Below are 23,341 nucleotides of genomic sequence, written 5' to 3' on the forward strand. Positions count from 1 at the left end.
ATGGTGTCTAGTTTATTTTGTGTTTTAGTTAAACCAGTCTTTTGGATAATGCAACTTTTTATAACTCCCATTTATAAGGTATTTTCTTCTCTTCAATTAAATATAATTTTCTTTAGCGGAGGGAGTAGTAAGCCTGACTGTTTGACCACTTCCACTGACAGTCCACTGGTACAGACTCAGGCTTGTCTGCTCAAGCGAGTCAAAGGATCTAGAGAAAAATGAAACATACAGTGTCCTAAGAATGACATTAGCAGAGGCACTCTTTACTTAAATGTCATCTTGTTTACCTAGTACCTGCCATAGTCACCCATCAGTCAGATACTAACATACTAGGACTGTGATTTCTTCAAGCTAAAACACTCTTAACTTCTTCGATGTATATGCTCTGGTTTTCCAAAGGTGCCAGAAGAAGAACTAAAACCTAAAGCTGCCATCAAAATGCTCATTTTAGCAGAGATAATATAAAATCTTCATATTGTTAGGATGTTTTGTGCCATTGTATCTGTAAATAACAACAGCTGTGTCAAGATTTTCCATGTAGCACCAAGAATTTTCCAAACTTTGAAATAAAAAAGGATGAAAATGGATGGTCACATGGAAACATTTAACCAAAGGTTATTTGAAATGTATGAGAATTATAGTTGGTAATCTTACATATTGTGGAGTATTTTCTGCTTTTACTTTTTAAAAGAGAACAAATGACAGGACATATCAAAGATAGTTGTGCAACAAAGGACAAGAGAAATGGTATGTAGATTGCACACCTTGCTAAGCAATCAGGATGAATAAAATGCTGGCTGTCAGGAAGTATGCTAAAAATAAACAACTATGAAAACAAATGAAGCAGCAATTGTTGTTAACATTATCACATACACTTGGTAGTCAGGTATATCCTGACCGATATTCCTCTTTAGTGAGGGCGATAAACTTTCCTATTGCTCAAGAATGGGCACAGCTTCCAGTATGGGACAAAGTATGTCAGGCCAGACACCAGCTGTGGGGTATCATGATCCATACCATGAAACTAACAGGCAGACACACACAGAGATCAGCTGACCAGTCAGGAGGATCTTGAAAGAGTAAAACTGTACAGCTTATCACTCTCCCATCCTTTTTTTTCTTTTTTCCTTTTTTTTCCCTTTCTTGTTTTTTTTTTACTTTTCTATTTTTTCTTTTTTTTTCTTTTTTCTTTCTTGTTTTTTTTTATTTCCTTCTCCTCTCCTCTCCTCTCCTCTCCTCTCCTCTCCTCTCCTCTCCTCTCCTCTCCCTCTCTCTTTAAAAAAGAAAAAAAAAAAGAAAACCACCTAATTTCTGGATGTTACTCCTTTGTGAATTAATAGAAGTATGCATCATTGCTTGGTATCTAACTGTGCAAAATCCATGTTTCCCATTAAAAGTTTCAAGGGTTTGCTGTAATTACTTGACAAAAAAAAGAAAACAGATATGCTTTTAAAGCTATTTATAAATATTTTCACTTGCATAGGCTTGTATCTTAGAAATTCATAACAGACTGTTCAGGGGTTGTAAAACATAAAGAGGTTTTTACACATCAATTCTTTTAAATTTTTAAAAGCTCATGATTTTTTTTCAGGTGGGACAGCATCCAGGCAGAAAGGATTTTTGGGATGCATTCGTTCGTTACAGTTGAATGGAATGGCCCTTGACCTGGAAGAGAGAGCAAAGATAACGCCAGGAGTTGAACCAGGCTGTCCTGGACATTGTAGCAGCTATGGTAACCTGTGTCATAATGGTGGAAAATGTAGAGAGAAATACAGTGGATTCTCCTGTGATTGCACTTTCTCTGCCTATGCTGGGCCATTCTGTAAGAAAGGCAAGCAGTCTTTTATCTTTATCAATTATCGAAAACAGGACCACACAGTCCAGAACAGGATCTTTACAACCCTTTAAAGATATATTTAAATGCTTGAAAAACATTTATGTTTTACTTAACATAGAGAAACATTCAGCTGAATTTATTCAGTAAGTGTAAATTTTGTTAAACACTGCCTTTCAGAGATACGTTCACCATACACTATTTAAAGCAGGAACCACATTACCTGAAAGGATCAGCATCTTTTCTTTAATGTTATGCAACTCCTTTTATATTATACTAAAGCTAGGAACTATACCTTTATGAATAAACTTTTGGATTTCTGTATTTCAAGTCTTAATCCCAAAACTAAGACTAAATTTAGAAAACAAACCAAGAAGCAGAAACCTTAAACTTCTTTTTACTGTAAGAAGAAAGTGAGATCATCAGAAACAGGACTGAGTCCATGTTTTCAGCCATTTTAAAGGAATTCTTTGGTGACGATGTCATACTGCTAAATGATCACAAGTTGTCAAGTTTGAATTTTGGTATTTGCATAAAATTCTGATCTGCTAAAAATGATTTGCTTCCGCCATGTATTAAATACATTCTGCAAAGTACTCAGTGGCTTAAATGCCATAACTCCATGTTTCTCTAAATTAGTGAGCACAACATCTGCGCAGCCACCACTGCCACCACAAGAATAAAGGAAGTCTTTCCATATCTATTGCTGTGGAGCTAATGCCACTAAGTGAGAAATGATACTTTCCTCTTCCCCCACAAACAGCAGAAGAGACTAATGGTCACACTCCATGTTCATTATTCTGCAGGGGTAGAGTGGCTCCTGTTGCTAAAAGTGTGGGATGACCTATAGTGATAACTTTCAGTCAGCTTCTGTCAAAGATACTGAGCCAGATTACAGAAATTTCCAGAAATGTTTCTGAAGTGTGGAGGTTGTGTGTGAAAACAGGGTAGTCTAAGACAATCAGCAGAAAATGGCTGTGAGATACCACAGTGATACAAAAGCCTTCTATGAGTGAGTCATCCATAAGAAGACCATAACCCAGTTTGTATTCTTCTTTTCTTTCTCCCACCTGACCAGTCTCTTTTCCTAGTATGTGTTTCAGGTGTGGCCAAGTTTAATCAATATGTTAGGATTCAGACTGCTGCACCCATTTTTCTGTAGGAGCAGTATACATACAAGACAGGACATATTGGGCTTGAGGACAGAGACAAACAAGAAAAAAAAACAAGACATGTTTAAAACTAGACAAAAAGAAGCACTCCTTCATGCCACAGATACTTAAGACACATCTAACTGGGCTTTTGCTCTAGCCCAGGTTGGGTCTTATTTTTCTCTATAGTTCTCAATACTAGTTCCATTTATATTTCTTTTTCATCTTTATCACAATAGTTAAGAATACATTTTATTTTGTTCTGTGGCAGAAAGAAAAAATAAAAGAGCTTTACTCTTGTTTTGCATGATATTTAAAAACTGAATTACTTTTTGTTTCAGAGATCTCTGCCTATTTTGGGACTAGCACTTCTGTGACATACAATTTTCAAGAATACTACACGTTAGCTAAAAATTCCAGTTCTCATGCTTCTTCTTTCTATGCTGACATGACACTGAACAGGGAAGCAATTACGTTTGCCTTCCGAACAACACGGACACCAAGCTTACTGCTTTATGTCAGCTCCTTCTACAAGGAATATCTTTCGATCATTCTCACTAGAAACGGTGAGTTTTCAGATAGGTCGTCTGGAAACACTAATGAACGTCATAGCTTCCAACTCAGATTCACTTTGATTTCCAGACCTGAATCACAAACTAAGCATTGTCCTGTTGTTGCTTTAAATGGTATATTTATTTTTCAGCTGCACTAAGCAATGCTTTCCACATGAAAAACATTTCTGCTACTGTAATTTCAACTTTTATTACTGTTTCCTTTTTATCATGTTAGCAAAAATACTTATTTCTGGAAATCCTTTAGAAATGAAGTAAAATATTTCAATTTTTTTTTTTTTAAGTTTTGAAATGAAACTCAAAATGTATCTGATCTGTCTGCTACTCACACAGTGTATTAATTGCCATCCTCATGATAAATAATGAAATAAACTACTTTTTGAAAGCGCATTATCCATTTTCCAAATTAATCAGAGGTCATTTCATTCAACTAATTTAATAAGCTACCTATATACCTATGAAAATACACATATATACCTGTGAAAATGCACATAACATAATTGCTCTTTCCTTTTAAGATGAATATTAAATGTTAGTTGGATTTTTCTTTTTCATTCTTTTTTCTATGTCTAGATAACTTTTTTTTTTTTTTTTAATTAAAAAACCCCACAGACTGAGTTGAATCTTCAAGTTTATCAAAGACTCTTTGCAGTCACAGTGGTTCTGCGCTCAAACAAGGTTCTGTGCTTTCCCAGATACAGATTTGGATGTAGAATAACATATGTCATCATGTGAGGTGGAACACATTTTACTCATGACTGGCCTGGGTCTGCCCTGGGCCTTGCTTTCCAAAGGATGAGTAGAAAGTTGTAGTCCACCTACAGATGAGAGGGAATCTCTGACAAGAATGCTACCTCTGTGTCCTGCTGTGAAAGAGTCTCTGTGTGATTATGTGCATACAGACAGTATGCTGGAAGTTGACAACAAGAAATGGAAAGTGAGCTAGAAATTATTAACTGCATCATGCTGAATTGTCAGAATTGTCGTACTAAACTGGTCAGAGGTTTACAGGTCTGGACAGTGTAAACATTACATCAAGGACAGTACTTGTAAGGTAATGAGTTTTATTTGATAAGTCACATTGGTATGAGCTGCCAGACCAGGTCTTTCTCAGCTGAGTTATAAAAGTACTTACTAAAATTTCTGCACAAATTTTAATTCATTATTCAAATTTGTGACAGTTTATGGTTATCTTTGCCACTACATACTACTTCCAACATTGCTATTACTTTTCTTCTTGCCTTCTTTCATTTCTCACTTATGTCAATTTCTCATAGTTAATTCCTTAAATAGATCAAACATTGGTTTTGCTCTTCAAGTGCACCTGCGAAGCAGGAGGCATTGTATATGATTCACACTGCCTGTTGTGTATGTAATGTACTATACCCTTTGCTCTATTTATCCCTGCAGGAAGTTTACAGATCAGGTACAAACTAGATAGCCATCAAGATCCTGATGTCTTCAGTGTCAATATCAGAAGCATGGCTGATGGACAACTGCAACACGTGAAGATTAACAGAGAGGAGGAAATGCTCTTTGTAGAGGTAATTCAGTTAGACAAAAAAAAAAAAGGGTGGATTATCATAAAAAAGTAGAAGATCCAAAGCAAAATGAAGTAAATAGTTACAAAAAGGCAATTACCCCCAAATGAACTGTGTTTTAATATCTCAAATAAATAATGCAAAGGTTAGCAGACTGATGATGCACAGTGAAAATCTACATTAGACAATCTCTTTGGTGTTCATCTTGTTTATTTCAAAAGGTCAATACTTCCTCATAATTTTATATGAAAATGCAATGAATTTTTTGATGGTTAAATTTTCACAATTTGTGAAATGTGTATGACTGCTGTCATTTGTTTTTGGTCTTGCATTTTATTTTTTGTTTCCAATTACATATCAAACTACAGTACAAGTATATTACCATCTAAATAATAGTTTAAACCTATTTGACTAATTTTCTTCGGTCCCTTTTACATCAAAGGATGTGACTACTAAGGAAAAGATTTTGTGTTATTTTTTGCAGAAATTTGGTGATAAAATGGAAATATTTTATTTGCTAATAGTAGATACTGACATGTATATGTGTTTTAATTTTTTAAATTAACATTTGGAAACCCTGGATGTTACAAGTTAGTATTTTGAGACTACAGCTGAGTTTGCTTAGTTATGCATTGGTACAAGGCTTGAAGGCAAGTAGTTCTAGAGGTACTCTGGGGGCAGAACAATTACAGTATAATATTTTATCTTTATGAACTAAATGTTGAGTGCCTTTTTTAATGAAAAAAGCCTTTTTCATGTTTTTGAAGGTTTACCATTTTTATTCATCTTATAGATGAAAAAAGAAGAATCAGCCAAATCAATAAGATGAATAAAGGCTTATTAAGTGGGATGCTTAAGAAGTATCACAGCTATAATCAGTGATTTGAGGAAGCTGATCATTTATTTCCAGATTAGTTTTTATGCTATAACCATCAAATGCTTCCCTTAGCTCCTTTTATTTTCAGTCTTGATCTTATCTGCTTTTTTGCAAACTTTGACTAATATCTCTTCCGTTATTCTACTTTGTTCTTCACTGCACCATTCTGCAGGTTAACCAGAATGAAAGAATGAAGTTTATTCTGTCTTCAGGCACAGAATTCAATGCAATCAAGTCTCTCACACTTGGCAAGATTTTAGGTAAGTGGAACACCACAGCGTTTTCTAAAACATAGAACAAAATGTCATCACAGCACATAAAAAATAATAACCTTAATCTCATTGAAAGACATTCGTTGTCTTGGATTTAATTAGACACTGAGTCACAATCAAGTTAGAAACTTCAGTCTTGTTGAAATACAAATATAATCATGAGTAAGTACTTCCTGAAAAATGATCAAGTGGGTTCCATTAAAAATAATTTCACACTTCTCCCTCTCATTTTGCAATCAAGAATTATGAAACACCATTTTTTTTTTACTGTCAGTAAAAAATAAATTACTGTGAAATCATACAGAAAGACCATAGAATACTATTAATCATGTACCATATTTGAAAAACTTTCTGTGATTAGATTTTGATGTAAACAGTTAGGAAAAAGGTAACATAGGCAAAAACTTTGTTGGAGTTACTTTTTGAAAACAAGTTAAGCTATTACAAAATATTTTGTCTAGTGATGATTCATCAAAAGATGTCTGTTTCTCTGTAGTAATGATCAAAATGGAATTTACCTACCTACAGTTACCATTTTGTAAATTTTGCTAAATAAAATAGTGTGACCTAAAATTCTCAAGATTTTATTATTTTCATATTCCTCACATTGGGTGTCGTGGTTTAACCTGACAGGCAGCCAAACACCGCACAGCCACTCGCTCACTCTCCCACCGCCAGTGGGACAGGGAGAGAATAGGAAGGGTAAAAGTGAGAAAAACTCGTGGGTTGAGATAAAAACAGTTTAATAGAACAGAAAAGGAAGGGATAATAATAATAATAATAATTATTCTAATAATATACAAAATGAGTGATGCACAGTGCAATTGCTCACCACCTGCTGACCAATAACCAAGTAGCGATTGCTACTTCCTGTATCACGCCCACCATTCATATACTGAGCATGATATCACATGGTATAGAATACCCTGTTGGCCAGCTGGACCATGTGTCCCAGCTATGCTCCCTCCCAGCCTCTTGTGAACTTGGCAGAGCATGGAAGCTGAATGACCTTGACGTTGCTAAGTAGGGTACATCAGTGTGTTACCAACATTCTTCTCATCCTAAATCCAAAACACAGCACTAGGAAGAAATTTAACTCTATCCCAGCTGAAGCCAGGACACTGGGAAAACTCAATGACAGAGGAAGATGTGGTGCTGAAGAAAATTTAAAGGGTATTCCTCTTTCCTCTAAAGTAATTTAAAGTTTGTGTTGCTACATTCTCATATCAAGTAAAGGTCCATTTGTGCATTCTTCCTCTAATAGCACTTTTTGTCACAACAATATGAAAACAGAACTGGTATAGTTTGTGATATATCGTAATTAAGGCTACACTGGCTTTTTCACCATTTGTAGTTAGACTAATTATTTTCGTCCTACATGTGATCTTGGGCTAAGTGTAGAATAAATAGGTTTGCCAAAATATGGATTATTGGAAAGATTATATCTAAGTTTATAGATCTTAAATGCTTATCATTTCATATAGCACAGGTTATCATCGCTACCAAATGCAATTGTGTTTATTTTTAATAAAAGCAATTTTTAACAGAAATTATGAACCATGTTACAAAACAAGATCTGGGAAATGAACCGCCTCCCACTCTAACTCCTTGGTGCTTGAACATTTAGCCAGTAAACTGCCTGTAAAGGAGTGATGGTTTCCCGTTCTTTAAAAATCTCTTTAAGTAAGCTAAAGTGTTAACGAAGGTTTTTTGTAGAAATAAACTCAGAAAACTCTGATATGTGACGGTCCTGGTTTCGGCAACCTGGCAGGCAGCCAAATACCACGCAGCCGCTCACTCACTCCCCCCACCCCTGCAGTGGGATGGGGAGAGAATCGGAAGGGTAAGAGTGAGAAAAACTCATGGGTTGAGAGAAAGACAGTTTAATAGAACAGAAAAGGGAAAATAATAATGATAATGATAGAATATACAAAATGAGTGATGCATAATGCAATTGCTCACCACCTGCGCTGACTGATAACCAAGTAGCGATCGGTACTTCCTGGATCACGCCTACCGTTCATATACTGAGCATGACGTCACATGGTATGGAATACTGCGTTGGCCTGCTGGGCTAGCTGACCTGGCTGTGCTCCCTCCCAATGCTTATTTTTTTTTGTTTTTTTTTTGTCTTGAGCTAAATGTCCTTGACAAGCAGGCTACTTAGCAACAACAGAAAACATCAGTGTGTTATCAACACTCTTCTCATACTAAATGCAAAACACAGCACTAGGAAGAAATTTAACTCTATCTCAGCCGAAACCAGGACAAAGAAGAAATTGAGTTTTCATCTCAACTTAGTACAGATGATATATTACTTTATCTTGCTCCCCCAGGTTTATAGGAACAATTTACATGTTTTATATAATACCTATCCTAAACCAGAAGATCGAAGAAGTGTTTTCTTCACATTCAGTTGTATGTGGTTTAGTTTACAGGAATCCGAGGTGCCCCTCTAGGATCTGTATATCTACCACTTTTTGTATAGTACCTTTGGGAATAAATAACAACTTTGGTAAATCAATGTTTCTGCCATTGTAACAGACCCAGAAATACTCTCCTGGCTATGATGGTAGAAAATACTCTTATGTTTTCTGAAAGTATCTCCTACTGTGTCGTGGTTTAACCTGGCAGCAGCCAAATACCACGCAGCCGCTCGCTCACCCCCCCCCCCGCCGGGTAGGATGGGGGAGAGAATCAGAAGGGTAAAAGTTAGAAAAACTCGTGGGTTGAGATAAAGACAGTTTAATAGGGAAAGCAAAAGCCGCGCACGCAAGCAAAGCAAAACAAGGAATTCATTCACCACTTCCCATCGGCAGGCAGGTGTTCAGCCATCGCCAGGAAAGCAGGGCTCCATCACGCGTAACGGTTACTTGGGAAGACAAACGCCATCACTCCGAACACCGCCCCTCCTTCTTCTTCACCCAGCCTTATATGCTGAGCATGACGTCATATGGTATGGAATAGCCCATTGGCCAGCTGGGCCAGCCGTCCTGGCCACGCTCCCTCCCAGTCCCCTGCACATCTGGCAGGGCATGGGAAGATGAAAAATCCTTGACTAGCGCAAACACTACCTAGCAACAACCAAAACATCAGCGTGTCATCAACATTATTCTCACACTACATCCAAAACACAGCACTATACCAGTTAATAGGAAGAAAATCAACTCCATCCCAGCCAAAACCAGGACAACTGATAAGCAAAACATTATCTGAAATAGTCTATCATGCCATTGGGTGGGAGGTACTAAGTCTCCGCCAGCTTCTGTCTGACCTCTATCTACATTCAAATAATGTAAATCCAAAACAAAATATGTATGAAATTAGATTTCTACTCTATTCTGAGTAAAAAATCGTTTAACTCTTTCTGTCACACGTGTGCATTCACGCATACACACATACACCCAAAAATCAGTTCCAAATATATCCTCTCCTGTATGCAATCTCAGCTATTAAAAAGGACTTCATGAAATCTTCAGTTCAATTTCACAACAGAGAAGCATAATTAAGATGATTTCTGACCTATTATTGATTAGATATGCAAAGGGATTAACTGAGAGAGATTTGAATGTGATATTTCAAACATAATTAATTTAATAGTCTCATGTATAAGATGATAGAATCACAGAATGGTTTGAGTTGGAAGGGACCCTGAAAGATCATCTAGTGCCAACTCTCATGCCATGGGCAGGAACATCTTTCACCAGATCAGATTGCTCAAAGCCTCATACAACCTGATCTTGAATACTTCCAATGATGGGGCATCCACAACTTTTAGGGGCAATATGTTCCAGTGTCTCACTACTCTCACCATTAAAAAAAAAAACATTTTCCTTATGTCTGATCTAAATCTACCCTCTTTTAGCTTAAAACCTTTACCCCTTGTCCTGTCATACAGACCCATCTTTCTTATAAGCTGCCTTTATATATTGGAAGGCTTCAATAAGGTCCCCCCAGAGCCTTCTCTTCTCCAGGCTGAATAACCCCAACTTTCTAAGCCTTTCTTCATAGGAGAGGTGTTCCAGCCTTTCGATCATTTTTGTGTCCCTCCTCTGGACCTGCTCCAACAGGTCCATGTCTTTCCTTTACTGAGGATTCCAGAACTGGATGCAGTATTCCAGGTGGGGTCTCACCAGAGCAGAGTAGCAGGGCAGAATCACCTTCCTCGACTTCCTGGCCACACTTCTTTTGGTTCAGTCCAGGATATGGTTGGCTTTCTGGTCTGCGAGAGCACATTGCCGGATCATGTCCAGTTTTTCATCCATCAGTACCTCCAAGTCCTCAGCAGCACTGCTCTCAATCCCTTTATCCTCCAGCCTGTATTGATACCAGGGGTTGCACTGATGCAGGTGCAGGACCTTGTCCGTGGCGTTGTTGAACTTCATGAGGTTCACATTGGCCCACTCCTCAAGCCTGTCAGGGTCCCTCTGGATGGCATCCCATCCCTCTAGTGAATCAATTGCACCACTCAGCTTAGTGTCATCCACAAACTTGCTGAGGATTCACTCAATCCTACTGTCTATGTCATTAATAAAGATATTGAACAGTACCGATCCCAGTGTGGACCCCTGAGGGACACCACTTGTTACTGATCTCCACTTAGCCACTGAGGTGCTGCATGCAACTATTTGGATAAGGCCATCGAGCTCATTCCTTATCCATCAAATAGATGGTTGTGGTTTTCAATTCTGAGAGTGTTATCTAGAATAGGTGGAAGAATAATTTTGAATATATAATAAAATGCATACAGTGATACTTGTTTGCATAATTATGGTAACCAAATGCTAAGTAGCTTAAAATGTATTAAATAATGAAATTTAAAGATTATATTTATAGACTTAAAAAAAAATCCTTATTATTCTTTAGTTGTGATTGTCTGGAAGAATCTCAGTGTAACTGATCTGTTTTCTTACTGGAAAAATAACTAAGGACCTCTAACACAAACAGAAATGTATATTACCTTTGAAAGGTAGATTTTCTTTATAGAATTCACAGTCCAGAAAAGAACTGGTATGTAAATATGCACAGAGAATGGAAAACAGAATGATCATTTAAGCATAACTTTAAAGCAATATTAGCTGAAATATAAACTACTAGAAGAAAATTGTTTAAAATATTTCAAAATCCCACAAATAGATGATAAAACTGAATCAGGAATTTATAATGTTTTGAAGTGTAGTAGTCTACTGCAGTCACACTAACATAAGGGTAATACTACAATGACCAGTAAAGAATTAAAGGTTTTGTTATCTTTGTTATGAAATTCCATATGAAAGCTTGCATCAATTTACTTAAAAATGTATTTGATGCAATGTAATGAAATCCACATTTTTAGGCAAATAGCAGTCTCCTTTGATCAGGACCAATGTCGCCTCTTCCAAAAAACCCACCCACCACAGTTCAAAGGTGCAAATTTCATCAGTTATACGATGGCTTTGCATCATCACTGTAGTGTGAAGCATGGAGTTACAATGACCTACCTGTGGGGGCACTCAGCCCAATTTGGCTCAGTTTACAGAATCTCTCCTGAAGAAAACATGTTTTTTTTCTCTCCCTTTCAAAGGAGAGATGCTGTTGAAGAGCTGTTGTTTCTTTTATAAATCTGACTGCTTTGGGTCCTCATTCCTGTGAAGTCCTGTCTAGAGATGTTTTGAAGGCAATGGAAAAGAGTAATAAGTGTTTGCTGCCATGAAGAGGTCTAAACAGAAGAAGGAATAACAAAATATGACATCATGTATTTCTTGTACTTTGAAATGTTGTTCAGGAAAAACCCACAAGTTTTAAAGCAGGCCAGAAAGCTATGGATTTGAAGAATTATCTTCAATGGGAGAAGTACTTGTCTGAGCTCTTCTGTATTGTGCATAGCTCAGTTTTTTGTTGAAAGCAAATCTGAGAGTTAGCTGTTGAACTAGTTTTGAATTCCCAGGAAAAAAAAAATCAGTGTTCTTCCTCACTTCCCAGAACCTAAGCCTTCCAATTTAAAGACTTCTGAATTTATGTTATGCACCATTCTGACAAAATAGTCAGGGAGCTTGGCTGTGTTGGGACTCAGCAAAATATGTGAAGATTAAATTTTGAGGGAAAAGAGACTCAGCCACAGAGTTCACAGCATTCAAGCCAAAGGGCTCCTTATGTTTTTGTTTTCCTTCTTAGAAGATACTTTCTCTCAAAACACTCCACACTGTAAGAAGAAACCTCTCTTTTTACAGCAACCCACTGAGGAAGCAATTTACTTCTGCTGAGTAAAGCCACATTTGCCCAAGACAAAGCTTCCTAGCCTTCCCCACGGTGAGGGTGGGGAGCTGTGTGCAACATTTTTCTTCAGTGAGAGTTGCTAATCTTTCTAACTAGTCTATCTAACTGAAATAAAGATAGGGTTTCAACAAGATTTAGTTAGGTCTCATTTATCCACAAAGGTCTCATTTATCCACCAGCTTAAGAGAATGTATGATGTTAAGCTGATTCACTTGAACAAAGTCATCACACTGAATATGGACATCTCCAACAATGTAAAAATTTGTATTTCAGTAATAAATAAAAACAAATTTTCACTATACTCTTAATAAGAAGGCCTAAGTTAAACCAGTAAAATATTTTGTACCCACATTTGGAATAGAATTTCTGTGTATTCAAACTATTCATTGTATTTGTAGTGAAATTGTCCTTTCTTATATTGGTTTATTTGTCTCTGAAATTATAAGATTGTATAATTTCGTTCTGTCGTTATGGGAATATCTTTCAGGATATTTAATAATTGCACAGCTTGCTTAAGAGCTCTAATTATTATAGTTTGATTGATAAAGGAATGATGGAATTGCAACACTCTCACTGTGCTCCACTAATACGTAAAAATATAGTAATAATTCCAATTGTCAATTTGAAAATCAGCCTTTTAAAACAATAATATTTGGATACTCCCAAAAAAATGCTGCACATGCTAAATAGTAGTTGCTTTTAAAAATGTCCATTTCTCTTTATGCAGCTTTTTCTAGTAGAATAATTCAATCTTTTAAAGTTGGTTTAGAAAAGCCTTTAATATAAGTCTGTTTGTTCGTGTAAAATATGCATTTTTATGCAATTCCCACAATTTGAAGTACACATAATTGTACTCCAGCAAATTTATATGAAAACTTTTTAAACTTTTTTATATGAAAATTTTTAAAAATTTTTTTCATCAGGTTTTTAATTTAGTCCTCCAAGTTTGTCAAGGCTTACTTCCAATACAGAAGCTTTTCAGGATAATTACTTGGGGAAAGAGAAAGTTTCCACAGTCTTGCAATTTTGGACAAAATACCAGTATTTAAAAAAATCAATATTCAGGGATTTAATAGAGATAATTTAGTTTGATGAAATAATTCTGTTGGCAAAATATTTACCTTCTGATGTTTTATTTTAATTTTTTTTTTTCTACTCAATATCAGCAGTGTAACAAATGACCCACCTGTGATTCCTGATTGCTGGATTTATATTGTTGAAAAAGCAGCAAAAAGCCTCAATGACAGAACTATCTATTACTTTCTGTTAATCAAATTAATTTTTTTATTGGCATTTTTTTCAGCAGTAAACTGCTGAAACAAAAAACAAAGGAGTCTAGACTGTTTTGGAGTGTTTTTAAAGGGTAGTCTTTTGTGCACAAAAATCAGAAAAATAATTGTTTAATGAAATATTTTTCAGTAATTTATCTCCTCCTGGTCACTTCAATCTGAATCATAAGTAAACTTCAGTAAAATAATGTTGTATTTGTTCATATTTAAAAAAAAAAAAAGTAACCATGTAGCAGCATTTATGTGGTCACATATTAACCACAGGGGAAAATAACACCAACCAACTAACCATATATAATTCAACTGAAACCAGTGAGTGTATAGATGTAATTAGTTTTAAATGTAATAAACATTTTTAATGCAAAAAGCCTGGTCATAATAAAATTTTCCTACCAACACAGGCTTGTTGCACAAATGTGAGATTTTGTGGGAGTCTATTCCAAGCACAGTTAGTACCTCCAGCTGGCAATTTAACTGTGAAGGTCAAATGCATGTTAATTTTTTCTACTGGGCAGATTCATAGAATCATAAAATCGTAGAATATCTTGAGTTAGAAGGGACCCATAAGGATCATTGAGTCCAACTCCCTGCTCCTCACAGGACTACCTAACACTAAACCATATGACTAAGAGCATTGTCCAAGCGCTCCTTGAACTCTGACAGGCTTGGTGCTGTGATCACTTCCCTGGGGAGCCTGTTCCAGTGACTGACCACCCTCTCAGTGAAGAACCTTCTCCTAATGTCTAATATGAACTTCCCCTGATGAGCTTCATGCTATTTTCTCGTGTTCTATCGCTGGTCACCAGAGAGAGGAGATCAGCACCTATCCCTCTGCTGCCCGCCTTGAGAAAGTTGTAGCCTGTGGTGAGGTCACCCCTCAGCCTTCTCTCCTCTAAGCTGAACAAACCAAGTGACCTCAGCCATTCCTCCTAAGTCTTGCACTTGAGACCTCTCACCATCTTGGTCGCCCTCCTCTGGACACACTCTAATAGTTTGATGTCCTTCTTGTATTGACCAACCCAAAACCGCACACAGTACTTGAGGTGGGGCCCACACCTGTACAGTGTAGAGTGGGACGATCACTTCCCTCAAACCAGCTAGCTATGCTGTGATTGCTGCACGCCAGGACATGGTTGGCCCTTTTGGCTGCCAGGGCATGCTGTTGACTCATATTCAACTTGCCATCAACCCAAATCCCCAGATCTCTTTCCGTGGGGCTGCTCTCCAGCCTCTCATGCCCCAATTTGTATGTATAACCAGGATTAATTACCCCATCCCAGGTGGAGAATCCAGCATTCGCTCTTGTTCAATTTTGTACAGTTAGTGACTGCCCAGATCTCTAGTGTATGCAGATCTCTCTGTGTGGTCTCTCTACCTTCGAAGGAGTCCATAGCTGCTCCTCCTTTACTTTCATCGGCAATCTTACTTAATGTACATTTGACTTCTTCATCCAGATAATTTATAAAAACATTAAAGAACACTGACCCTAAAATTGAGCCCTGGAGAACCCCACTGGTGACTGACCACCAGCCTGATGCAACCCCATTTACTATAACTCTTTAAGCCCAATGTGTGAGCCAATAGTTCACCTAATATATTATGGACTTGTCTAATGTTGAGACAATATAAGATTGTACAGGAACATGAAAAATTTTGAAATCTTCAACATTGTAAAAGCAGAAAGTTCAAAGCTAGTCTTTTGATTGCACAGTTCTTATCTTAAAGTGTTCTGCTAGGAGCTGTATATCTGTTGACTTTCAGTATTACCTCACAGAGTAATACCCTGTGAAGCAGAGTATAGTTGAAGCAGAATAAAGAAAGAGGGGTATTGGGTTTTGTTTTGCCTTTGTGGGTTTTTTTTGAAGAAGGCAATGCAGGTGGAGTAATTTTGTCTTTCTTTGCTGAAAAAATTTGAGTACACTTAGCAAATAAATTGCTATAAAGATGCTTAAGGATACATGACTGCAAGTTACTATAAAATATAGATTCCAATAAACAATTTGTGTGTGTGTGTGTGTGTGTGTGTGTGTGTGTGTGTCATTTTCAGTCAGTTAAATCTGACTTCAGCACTAAGGCAGAGAAGAGTTTGTCTTTTCTAAACCTTATCACTTTTACCAACAAGAGTTCTTGATCTAATAAAAAGATTTACTTTATGCCAGCAGTATTTTCTAATTAATGAGACAGTGAACTATAAGGATTTTAAGTATCTAATTTCCTTTCATATTATACACATACAATGTTTATGAAATTGTTTATATAGGAAACTAGAAAATAATAGAAAATGCTTCACTCTTGAGGTTTTTGATCCTACTTATAGTTAGAGATACGTATTTTTATCACAAGGGGTTTTGGACATTTTTTCTTGCCACTTCAGGTTAGTCTTTTTCTTAAGACATCCAGATCCTTCAGTGTGGTGAGGCAATCATTAGAAGGAGTGTATGCTAAAGAGAGAACACAAGCAGTTAAACAACCAAAATTTTGTGTAATCCATCAGTGTAGGTGAGCAGACTCTTGGCTGATATCCATTTATCTAATAATACATCATCACTGCAATAAGCAGAGGGTAGTTGAGGAAAATGCTGCTGTGTTATTTTGCAATATTCTACCAAAACACATTAGCCCGATTTTCACTATTAACCTAATTGTATTGAGAATTGGTATTTAAAATTGTTACATTAGTACATTGGTATTTAAAATTGTTATGGTAGCCATTGTAAAGATCACAAGTTCATTCATGGGATCTAGGATAAGTTGGAGGTGGAGAGGAATGAGATTAAATTCCCATTTTATTTGCCCAAAATTTGAAAATTTACTTACCTTAAGAGTCCTCTTTGAATAATTAGTACTTCCAGAGTTTTTGCTTACATTAGAATTGTCAGAGTAAATAAACTGTTTTCCATTTCCAAAGTAGTGCATTGGTGAGCATTAGCTGGTGAATAAATAGAGAGTTCTGACAGGGTACATTCAGAAAGGTAGCTCAAGAGAATAAAAGGGGGTGTTTTTTCTTTTTTTTTTCCCCCCGTAGTGAGAAAGATAATGGTATCATGTTTAAAATGTATAGTAAATTGGAACAACATTAATTTTTTAGAATTTCACAGAAAATATCTTGATGGATTTCCAGGATCTGAGATCTTTAGAGAGTTTTTGTTTTGACAGACATGATGGTGATGGGATGGAGTAGACATATGAATCTGTGAAAAGAATATGATCCAATAATGTACATATTTATGAAAAGAAATCTAATAATATATGTATTTTTCATGAATGTATGCTTCATCCTTATCTTTTTGTAGAATGAAAAAGTGTTGCATTTTAATTTAAATATTTTAGTTACATTTGAATCTTTTTGCTTTGGAACTTGCTGTAGGAACTTAAAAGCATTTCCCTCAGCAGACTAGCAACTATCATCTGTTAAAAAAAAAAAAAAAAGTTGAATGTATCTGACTGTCTTTTCACTAAAGACAGACAAGAAAGGGATTCAGTGAATCTGCATATGTTACTGTAACTCAAATATACTCAGAGGAACACAGGTTAATTATTCATTTATTCTTCTGTCACTTTATTTTGTACATTTGCACTATGATTAATTGTGTTCTGTTCCTTTTGATTAACAGAAAACAGCGATGTAGATGAGGAGACTATGAAGGCAAATTCTCAGGGGTTTGTTGGATGTCTCTCTTCAGTGCAGTTCAACCACATTGCTCCTTTGAAGGCTGCACTGCACCAGAGCAGCTCAGCCCCCGTCAATGTAAAGGGACGCTTCACTGAATCCAACTGTGGTACTTTAACTGGAGCTGACTCAACATCAAGTGAAACAACCCATTCATTTGCAGGTCCATATGGTTATCACTTGTTCTGTTCTCTGAAGCAAAATCTAAATAGAGTACCCATGACTTGAATCACAACTGTCTGGTTTTTTTTTTTCCATGTGGGTCAACATCTCTGGAGGAGTTTGAAAAATAATTCTTTTCTATGTACTTCCTTCCTTTTCTCTAGCCTTTCTCTTTTCCTCTGAATGTTTACATTTTTCTCTTTATCTCTGCAAAGTATCATCTACATCACTGTTCTCCTTTGCATGCTTACAGACCCACACTACTGCCACTGTACCGTACTGTACATGAGCTATAAACATATGAGAATTTCTTGAAAACCCTTCTTCTATTTGTCCGTCACTTTCCTTTTTTTCTGCTGCAGATCACTCTGGACCAATAGATGAGGGAGAGCCCTTGGCTAATGCAATCAGAAGTGACTCTGCAATTATTGGAGGTAATAGGGACTATAACAACTTCACGGGAAACTTTTTTTTCTAATAATTGTGAGTCTTTCAACACTGAAGTGAAGTCAGTTTAGTTTTGTGTGCATAAGGAAACTAGTAAAAGGGCTTTATGTTATTACAAGTGGTAGGCAGACAAAAATCAAGCATTGTTTTAAAATGCAATCAATAGCTCTTATATTTTCGTATTACATAAATTTATGCCATCAGTGTTTCTATACATTGGAACATTCGGCCCAAACACAAGATACTAAGAACAGGTTTCCAACCTGCCTAATGCTAGTGTTTATGACTTTGAAAAGTACTTGGATATGTTGTGACAAATAGCATATGTTTGAGAAAGAACAATCTTTGCTCCTTGACTTTGCCAAAAAATTACTTTTTGCTACACAGTCAAGTTCAAAATTGTCTTTAATAAAACTGAGTAAAACAGATTTTTCTTGAGAAAATGGGGTCTAAGACTGCTTGAATCAATCCTTTGACAGACTGAGGCAAGTTTCGTTCTGGTTCCACATTTGGAAAGCAATGTACTCTTGGACAGACTATGACTTGCATTGCTTCACAGCTTGAAAATAAAATGCATGTTAAAATAATAATAATAAAAAATAATTATGTTGGTTTGAATATATAATATTCAATATATATATTGAATATATAATATATATAATGTTGATTTGAAATACCATTTCTCCATTTTCTTACTTTTTTTTTTTGGCCACTTTCATCAGCTCAAATAGAACTACAAATGATCATCCACAAACTTTTTTCAAAACACTTATTTTTAACAGGGGGATAGAGGAAGAACCAGGTACAGTTCAGTTGCTCCTAAAGTGAATATGTTGACAGTCCCTTTACCTTTTATGATTATTTATACCATATTGGTATAAAGCTTATGTTAGCTGTCTTGTGCTTAAAGTACAGGATTGATAATCAGGATATGCAGGTTCCATTACTTGTCTTTCTGAATGACTTTCCTTAAGCCAAGATTCATCTTTTAGCAGGAAGGAGGAGTACTCAAGTGAGCCTTAATAGGAAGAGTTTGAGATTGGGGACCCGCAGGAGAATTTCAGTTCCTGTCACTGGTATTGGAGGAGCAAGTGTATGGCTATGTCAGTTCAGTTTTTTTCTTTCAAGGAATAGCATTGTCTCTTGTGACAATCTTCTCCTGTGAGAATTTCCGGTGGTGTTTCTTCTCTTGGGAGAAGGTGAGGGAAAGAAACTTGTTTTCACTCATGAAGATGGTATTTTCGCAACATAATTCACTGTTTCAATTTCCATTAGTTGCTTCAACAGAAAGAGATCAGGGGGAGGGAAAGGTCATCCCCTCCATCTTTTAAATTCTGAATAGATTTCCTTTCTAAGGGTTTTTAAAGCCTCAGCAGAAAATGACAGAGTAGGATTTAGCAGAATAAAGCTGCCAAGGCTTCTCACTGAGGTTAAAAGAATTTAAGTCTATGGAAGGTGGAGTTAAGATAAGAATCTGCAGTCACCTGCGTGTCTGTCATTTAAATAATGCTACCTGCTATGGTCAGTACCTGCCAACGCACATTGCTTGGGTAGTGACCTTTAACACAGCAGTGCTAAAGATACTAAAAGAAGAGGTAATAAAATCTAGAAGTTTCCTTGCTTATAAAGTGATATTTATGTCTGTATACTTTTATACACGCAAACTTTGAGAATCTTACCACTGAATTCAGTGAGGTCAGAATTTAAAAATATGGTTTCTGAGTTCTTCTACATGTCTAACTTTGTTAAAAATTACTTCGTTGTTTCAAGAGATAAGTATTATTTTACATAATCATCTATACAAAAAAATCACTTTATGTACTAGGTAATTTAGCAGGGGTAGGGATTTTTAAAGTACACTAACAACAAAGACATTTTTGAACTTCAAGCTACAATAGTTACGGTCTTTTTAAGATAATAATAACCTCACAATTTTATTGTTGTTAAGCATATTTGGGAATATGCACTCACAATTTTTCTACTGCTTAACTATGGTTGTTTAAAAGTCAAAATAAAGCAAGCTGTACAATACTCAGTAAAAGTTTAATGTAAGTACCCTTAAATGAGTATAACTGAGAATTGTACCAATTCAGCTCCCTCAGACAAGGCAAGTTTATAGGCAGGCCCTTACAGGGGACATGTACTGTGACTGTGAAACAAAAGAATGACGGTTCTACTTAATCTAAATAAGAACAAGATTTACTCAGATTATAAAGTCTATTCCAGAGAAGAAGATACCACACAAAAAAGTTTGTATTCCTACCACGAAGGATGGCTGCTCATATTAGAGAATGAAAAATTGACAAGTGCTGAATTTTGGATAGTCTTTTTATTTGCAGCACTAAGGGACTATTTTTATTTTTCTTGCAGTAGTGGCCAAGTTATGCAGCAGATTGTTCTTTCATTTAGTACAGCTGAGCCACTGCATTACAACTGTTTCCCAGACTGTTTAGTGCTTTTTTCCTCCCTACAACCTAGTCTTGCTTTCTGCTTCTTTGACAAGCACTTTCTGCTTCCCTTGTGTTTCATTTCTCCTCAAATTCCTCTCCTGCTCAACCTCTGGCTCATGAACTTGAGGGCCAGAGACCATCATGAGAGGATGAAAGAGGAAGAGAAGAAATGATCTGGAAGTCTCTAAGGTCATGCTTATCTCTGTTGGAAGTATCTCTCTCCTTACTGTTCCTAATCTGCTGCACTAGGAGCAGCATGCCCTGGTAACACTTCAGTAAATCTTAAATAGTCATCTTTAAAACTAAGTGCCTATTCCATTTAGTCTCTTATGTGTTAAATATGTGGCACATATGGTACCTGATGAGTCCCCTATATAAAGCTTATGCTCCTACCCCTTTGCTTTCTAACTGATCAGATAGAACACCATAATGCAGGTGGCTGTACTGATGATGATTTTACCCTACCAGATGGGGATGTTAAAGCTGTTGGAAAAGGAAGCTCACTACCACCTGTGTAGGCAGGGACCTTGTTTATTTATGAACCCAAGGTCATGTAGCCATGCAAAGCAAAAACACACCTAGGATGTCAGAACAAGTGCCACAAACCTGAAAGGAAGGGAAGGAGTCAAACCTATATTATTTCAACCTGAACATGAAGTGAGCCTTGATTTGAGTATTTTAGTGTTTTAACAGTGTCTATTCATTGCAATGATGCAGTTACAGAAATGTGAGCCCTAGCTATTGTAGATCATGAAAACCTCTTCCTCCCATTATGATGTACCAAAGGCAGTCAAAAGGAGTTGGGATTTTCTTCCAGAAGGCAGAATAAACGTTAAATTTCTGTCCCATTTGACCTGATGATAGATGGCTATAAACACTGGCCAATTTCCACTGGAGTCCTTATGAAGAACTGTTTTACATTTTCTTTTATAAATTCTCCTCATTAGCTGCATTGTTTAGTCAGAACCAGTCATCTGTGGTCTGAACAAATTTGTGTGGAGTACTGGATATGAATGGGACTAATTCTGTGCAACAATTTTTACTGCAAAGGGTCTGAGGCTTGGACTTTGTCGTGTACACAGGCAGAGCAGATAGAGGACCTGGTTCAGAATTCCAGATTGGTACCTTTGTCTTCATCCTGTTCTGCTCTGCCACTGGTCTCCAGATTCCTCCCCCAGACCTGGAGCAGTGATAGGAGAGTTGTTTGGCAGATGAAAGCTGATGATGGGACACGTGTCCCCTTGAAACATTGGCTTTGATTCCAGAGGGTAAATTTCAAGTGTTAAAATTAAATTTAGGCTCTGAAAAATATTCAAAGGAAGATAGGAACTTGATTGACAACTTAGGAGGGAAAGAAAAAGATGACGGATGGGTATATACACCAGACGAACGTATTATAATAGCTTCCAGAATATTGTGGAAATTAATTTTACATGACACTTCATATGGATTAGGGGAAACATTCAAATGGTTAACTTCATGGATTCTCGACCTTAGTCAATGGGTGAAAAAGTTGTTAGGTATTCTTATGATTGTTATATTAGGCTTTGTTTGCATATATGTTGTAGTACAGTGTTTTTGGAAATGTTGTTCTGTAATTGGAAACCAAAGTTCTGAGAGAGTGAGACTAATATAAGAACTACAGTGAGGTTCCCCTTCTATGGTCTCAAAGGAGTTTAATTTATTGAGGGATATAGCTTTAACTATATACCCTCAAAAGAAAAGAGGGGATTGATAGGGAGCAATATCATAAGTCTCAAATTTATGTAGGGGATATAGTTTGTTAAGATTTGTTGTTTAAAGTTAGGTAACTAAGAGGTGTTGTGTTTGTAGGTATGTAGATAAATTGTGTAACTTGAAAGCATTGTTAGGCTCCAGTAAGCAATAATCACGGAAACGGAACAACCTTATAAGGAAGGAAAGGAACAGTGAAGAGACATGAGATTCCTTGGTTCGAATGATGTAGGTGGGTTAGGAATGCTTCATGAATAGATAGGCTGGACATTCAATAGATAAAAGAACCTTGAAACTTTGTACTTTACGTTAATTAGATGAAGAAGCTAACTTTGTAGGGTTGATAGGGAAGGGTATACTGGAATAAGCTAGCTTGTTAGAAGTGAAAAACATGTAAACGAAGCCAAGGGACTAACAGAGTCCTACTGATGACAGTCCCCTACTGATGACATGTGACCTGAGAAAGGGTCCTGAGAGACATAAGTGTCTGAGAAAAGGGAGAATACTTTGTCCAACACTCATAAGAGTTGGGGGAAAGGAGAAAATCATAGTAGTGCCCTTTGTGCTGTTCCACTGTTTGGCAGGAAAGTCCCTGTCCTGGTTTCGGCTGGGATAGGGTTAAATTTCTTCCTAGTGCTGTGTTTTGGATTTAATATGAGGAGAATGTTGATAACACACTGATGTTTTCAGTTGTTGCTAAGTACCCTCCTAGTCCAAGGACAGCTCCCGTGCCTACTGACTGAGCTAGGTACACAAGATGGGAGGGAACAAAACCAGGACAGCCAGCCCAGCTGGCCAATGGGGTATTCTATACCATGTGATGTCATGCTCAGTATATGAAGGGTAGGCGTGATCCAGGAAGTACCGATCGCTACTTGGTTATCGGTCAGCGCGGGTGGTGAGCAATTGCATTGTGCATCACTCATTTTGTATATTCTATCATTATCATTACTATTTTCCCTTTTCTGTTCTATCAAACTGTCTTTCTCTCAACCCATGAGTTTTTCTCACTCTTACCCTTCCGATTTTCTCCCTATCCCGCTGGGGGTGGGGAGAGTGAGCGAGCAGCTGCGTGGTATTTGGCTGC

General features: G+C 36.8%; 1 protein-coding gene across 1 annotated transcript in view; it reads left to right on the plus strand.

The window, feature by feature from the left end:
- CNTNAP4 (contactin associated protein family member 4) overlaps positions 1-23,341 on the plus strand; it is a 263,240-nt gene that overhangs the window by 238,541 nt on the left and 1,358 nt on the right. The window contains exons 18-23 of the mRNA XM_075138182.1: positions 1,592-1,831; positions 3,327-3,551; positions 4,968-5,101; positions 6,148-6,235; positions 17,406-17,624; positions 17,986-18,057. Coding sequence (XP_074994283.1) covers positions 1,592-1,831; positions 3,327-3,551; positions 4,968-5,101; positions 6,148-6,235; positions 17,406-17,624; positions 17,986-18,057 — 978 coding nt within the window. The remainder of the gene's footprint in view (positions 1-1,591; positions 1,832-3,326; positions 3,552-4,967; positions 5,102-6,147; positions 6,236-17,405; positions 17,625-17,985; positions 18,058-23,341) is intronic.

The sequence above is a fragment of the Calonectris borealis genome, chromosome Z (assembly GCF_964195595.1).
Source record: "Calonectris borealis chromosome Z, bCalBor7.hap1.2, whole genome shotgun sequence".
NCBI lineage: Eukaryota > Metazoa > Chordata > Aves > Procellariiformes > Procellariidae > Calonectris > Calonectris borealis.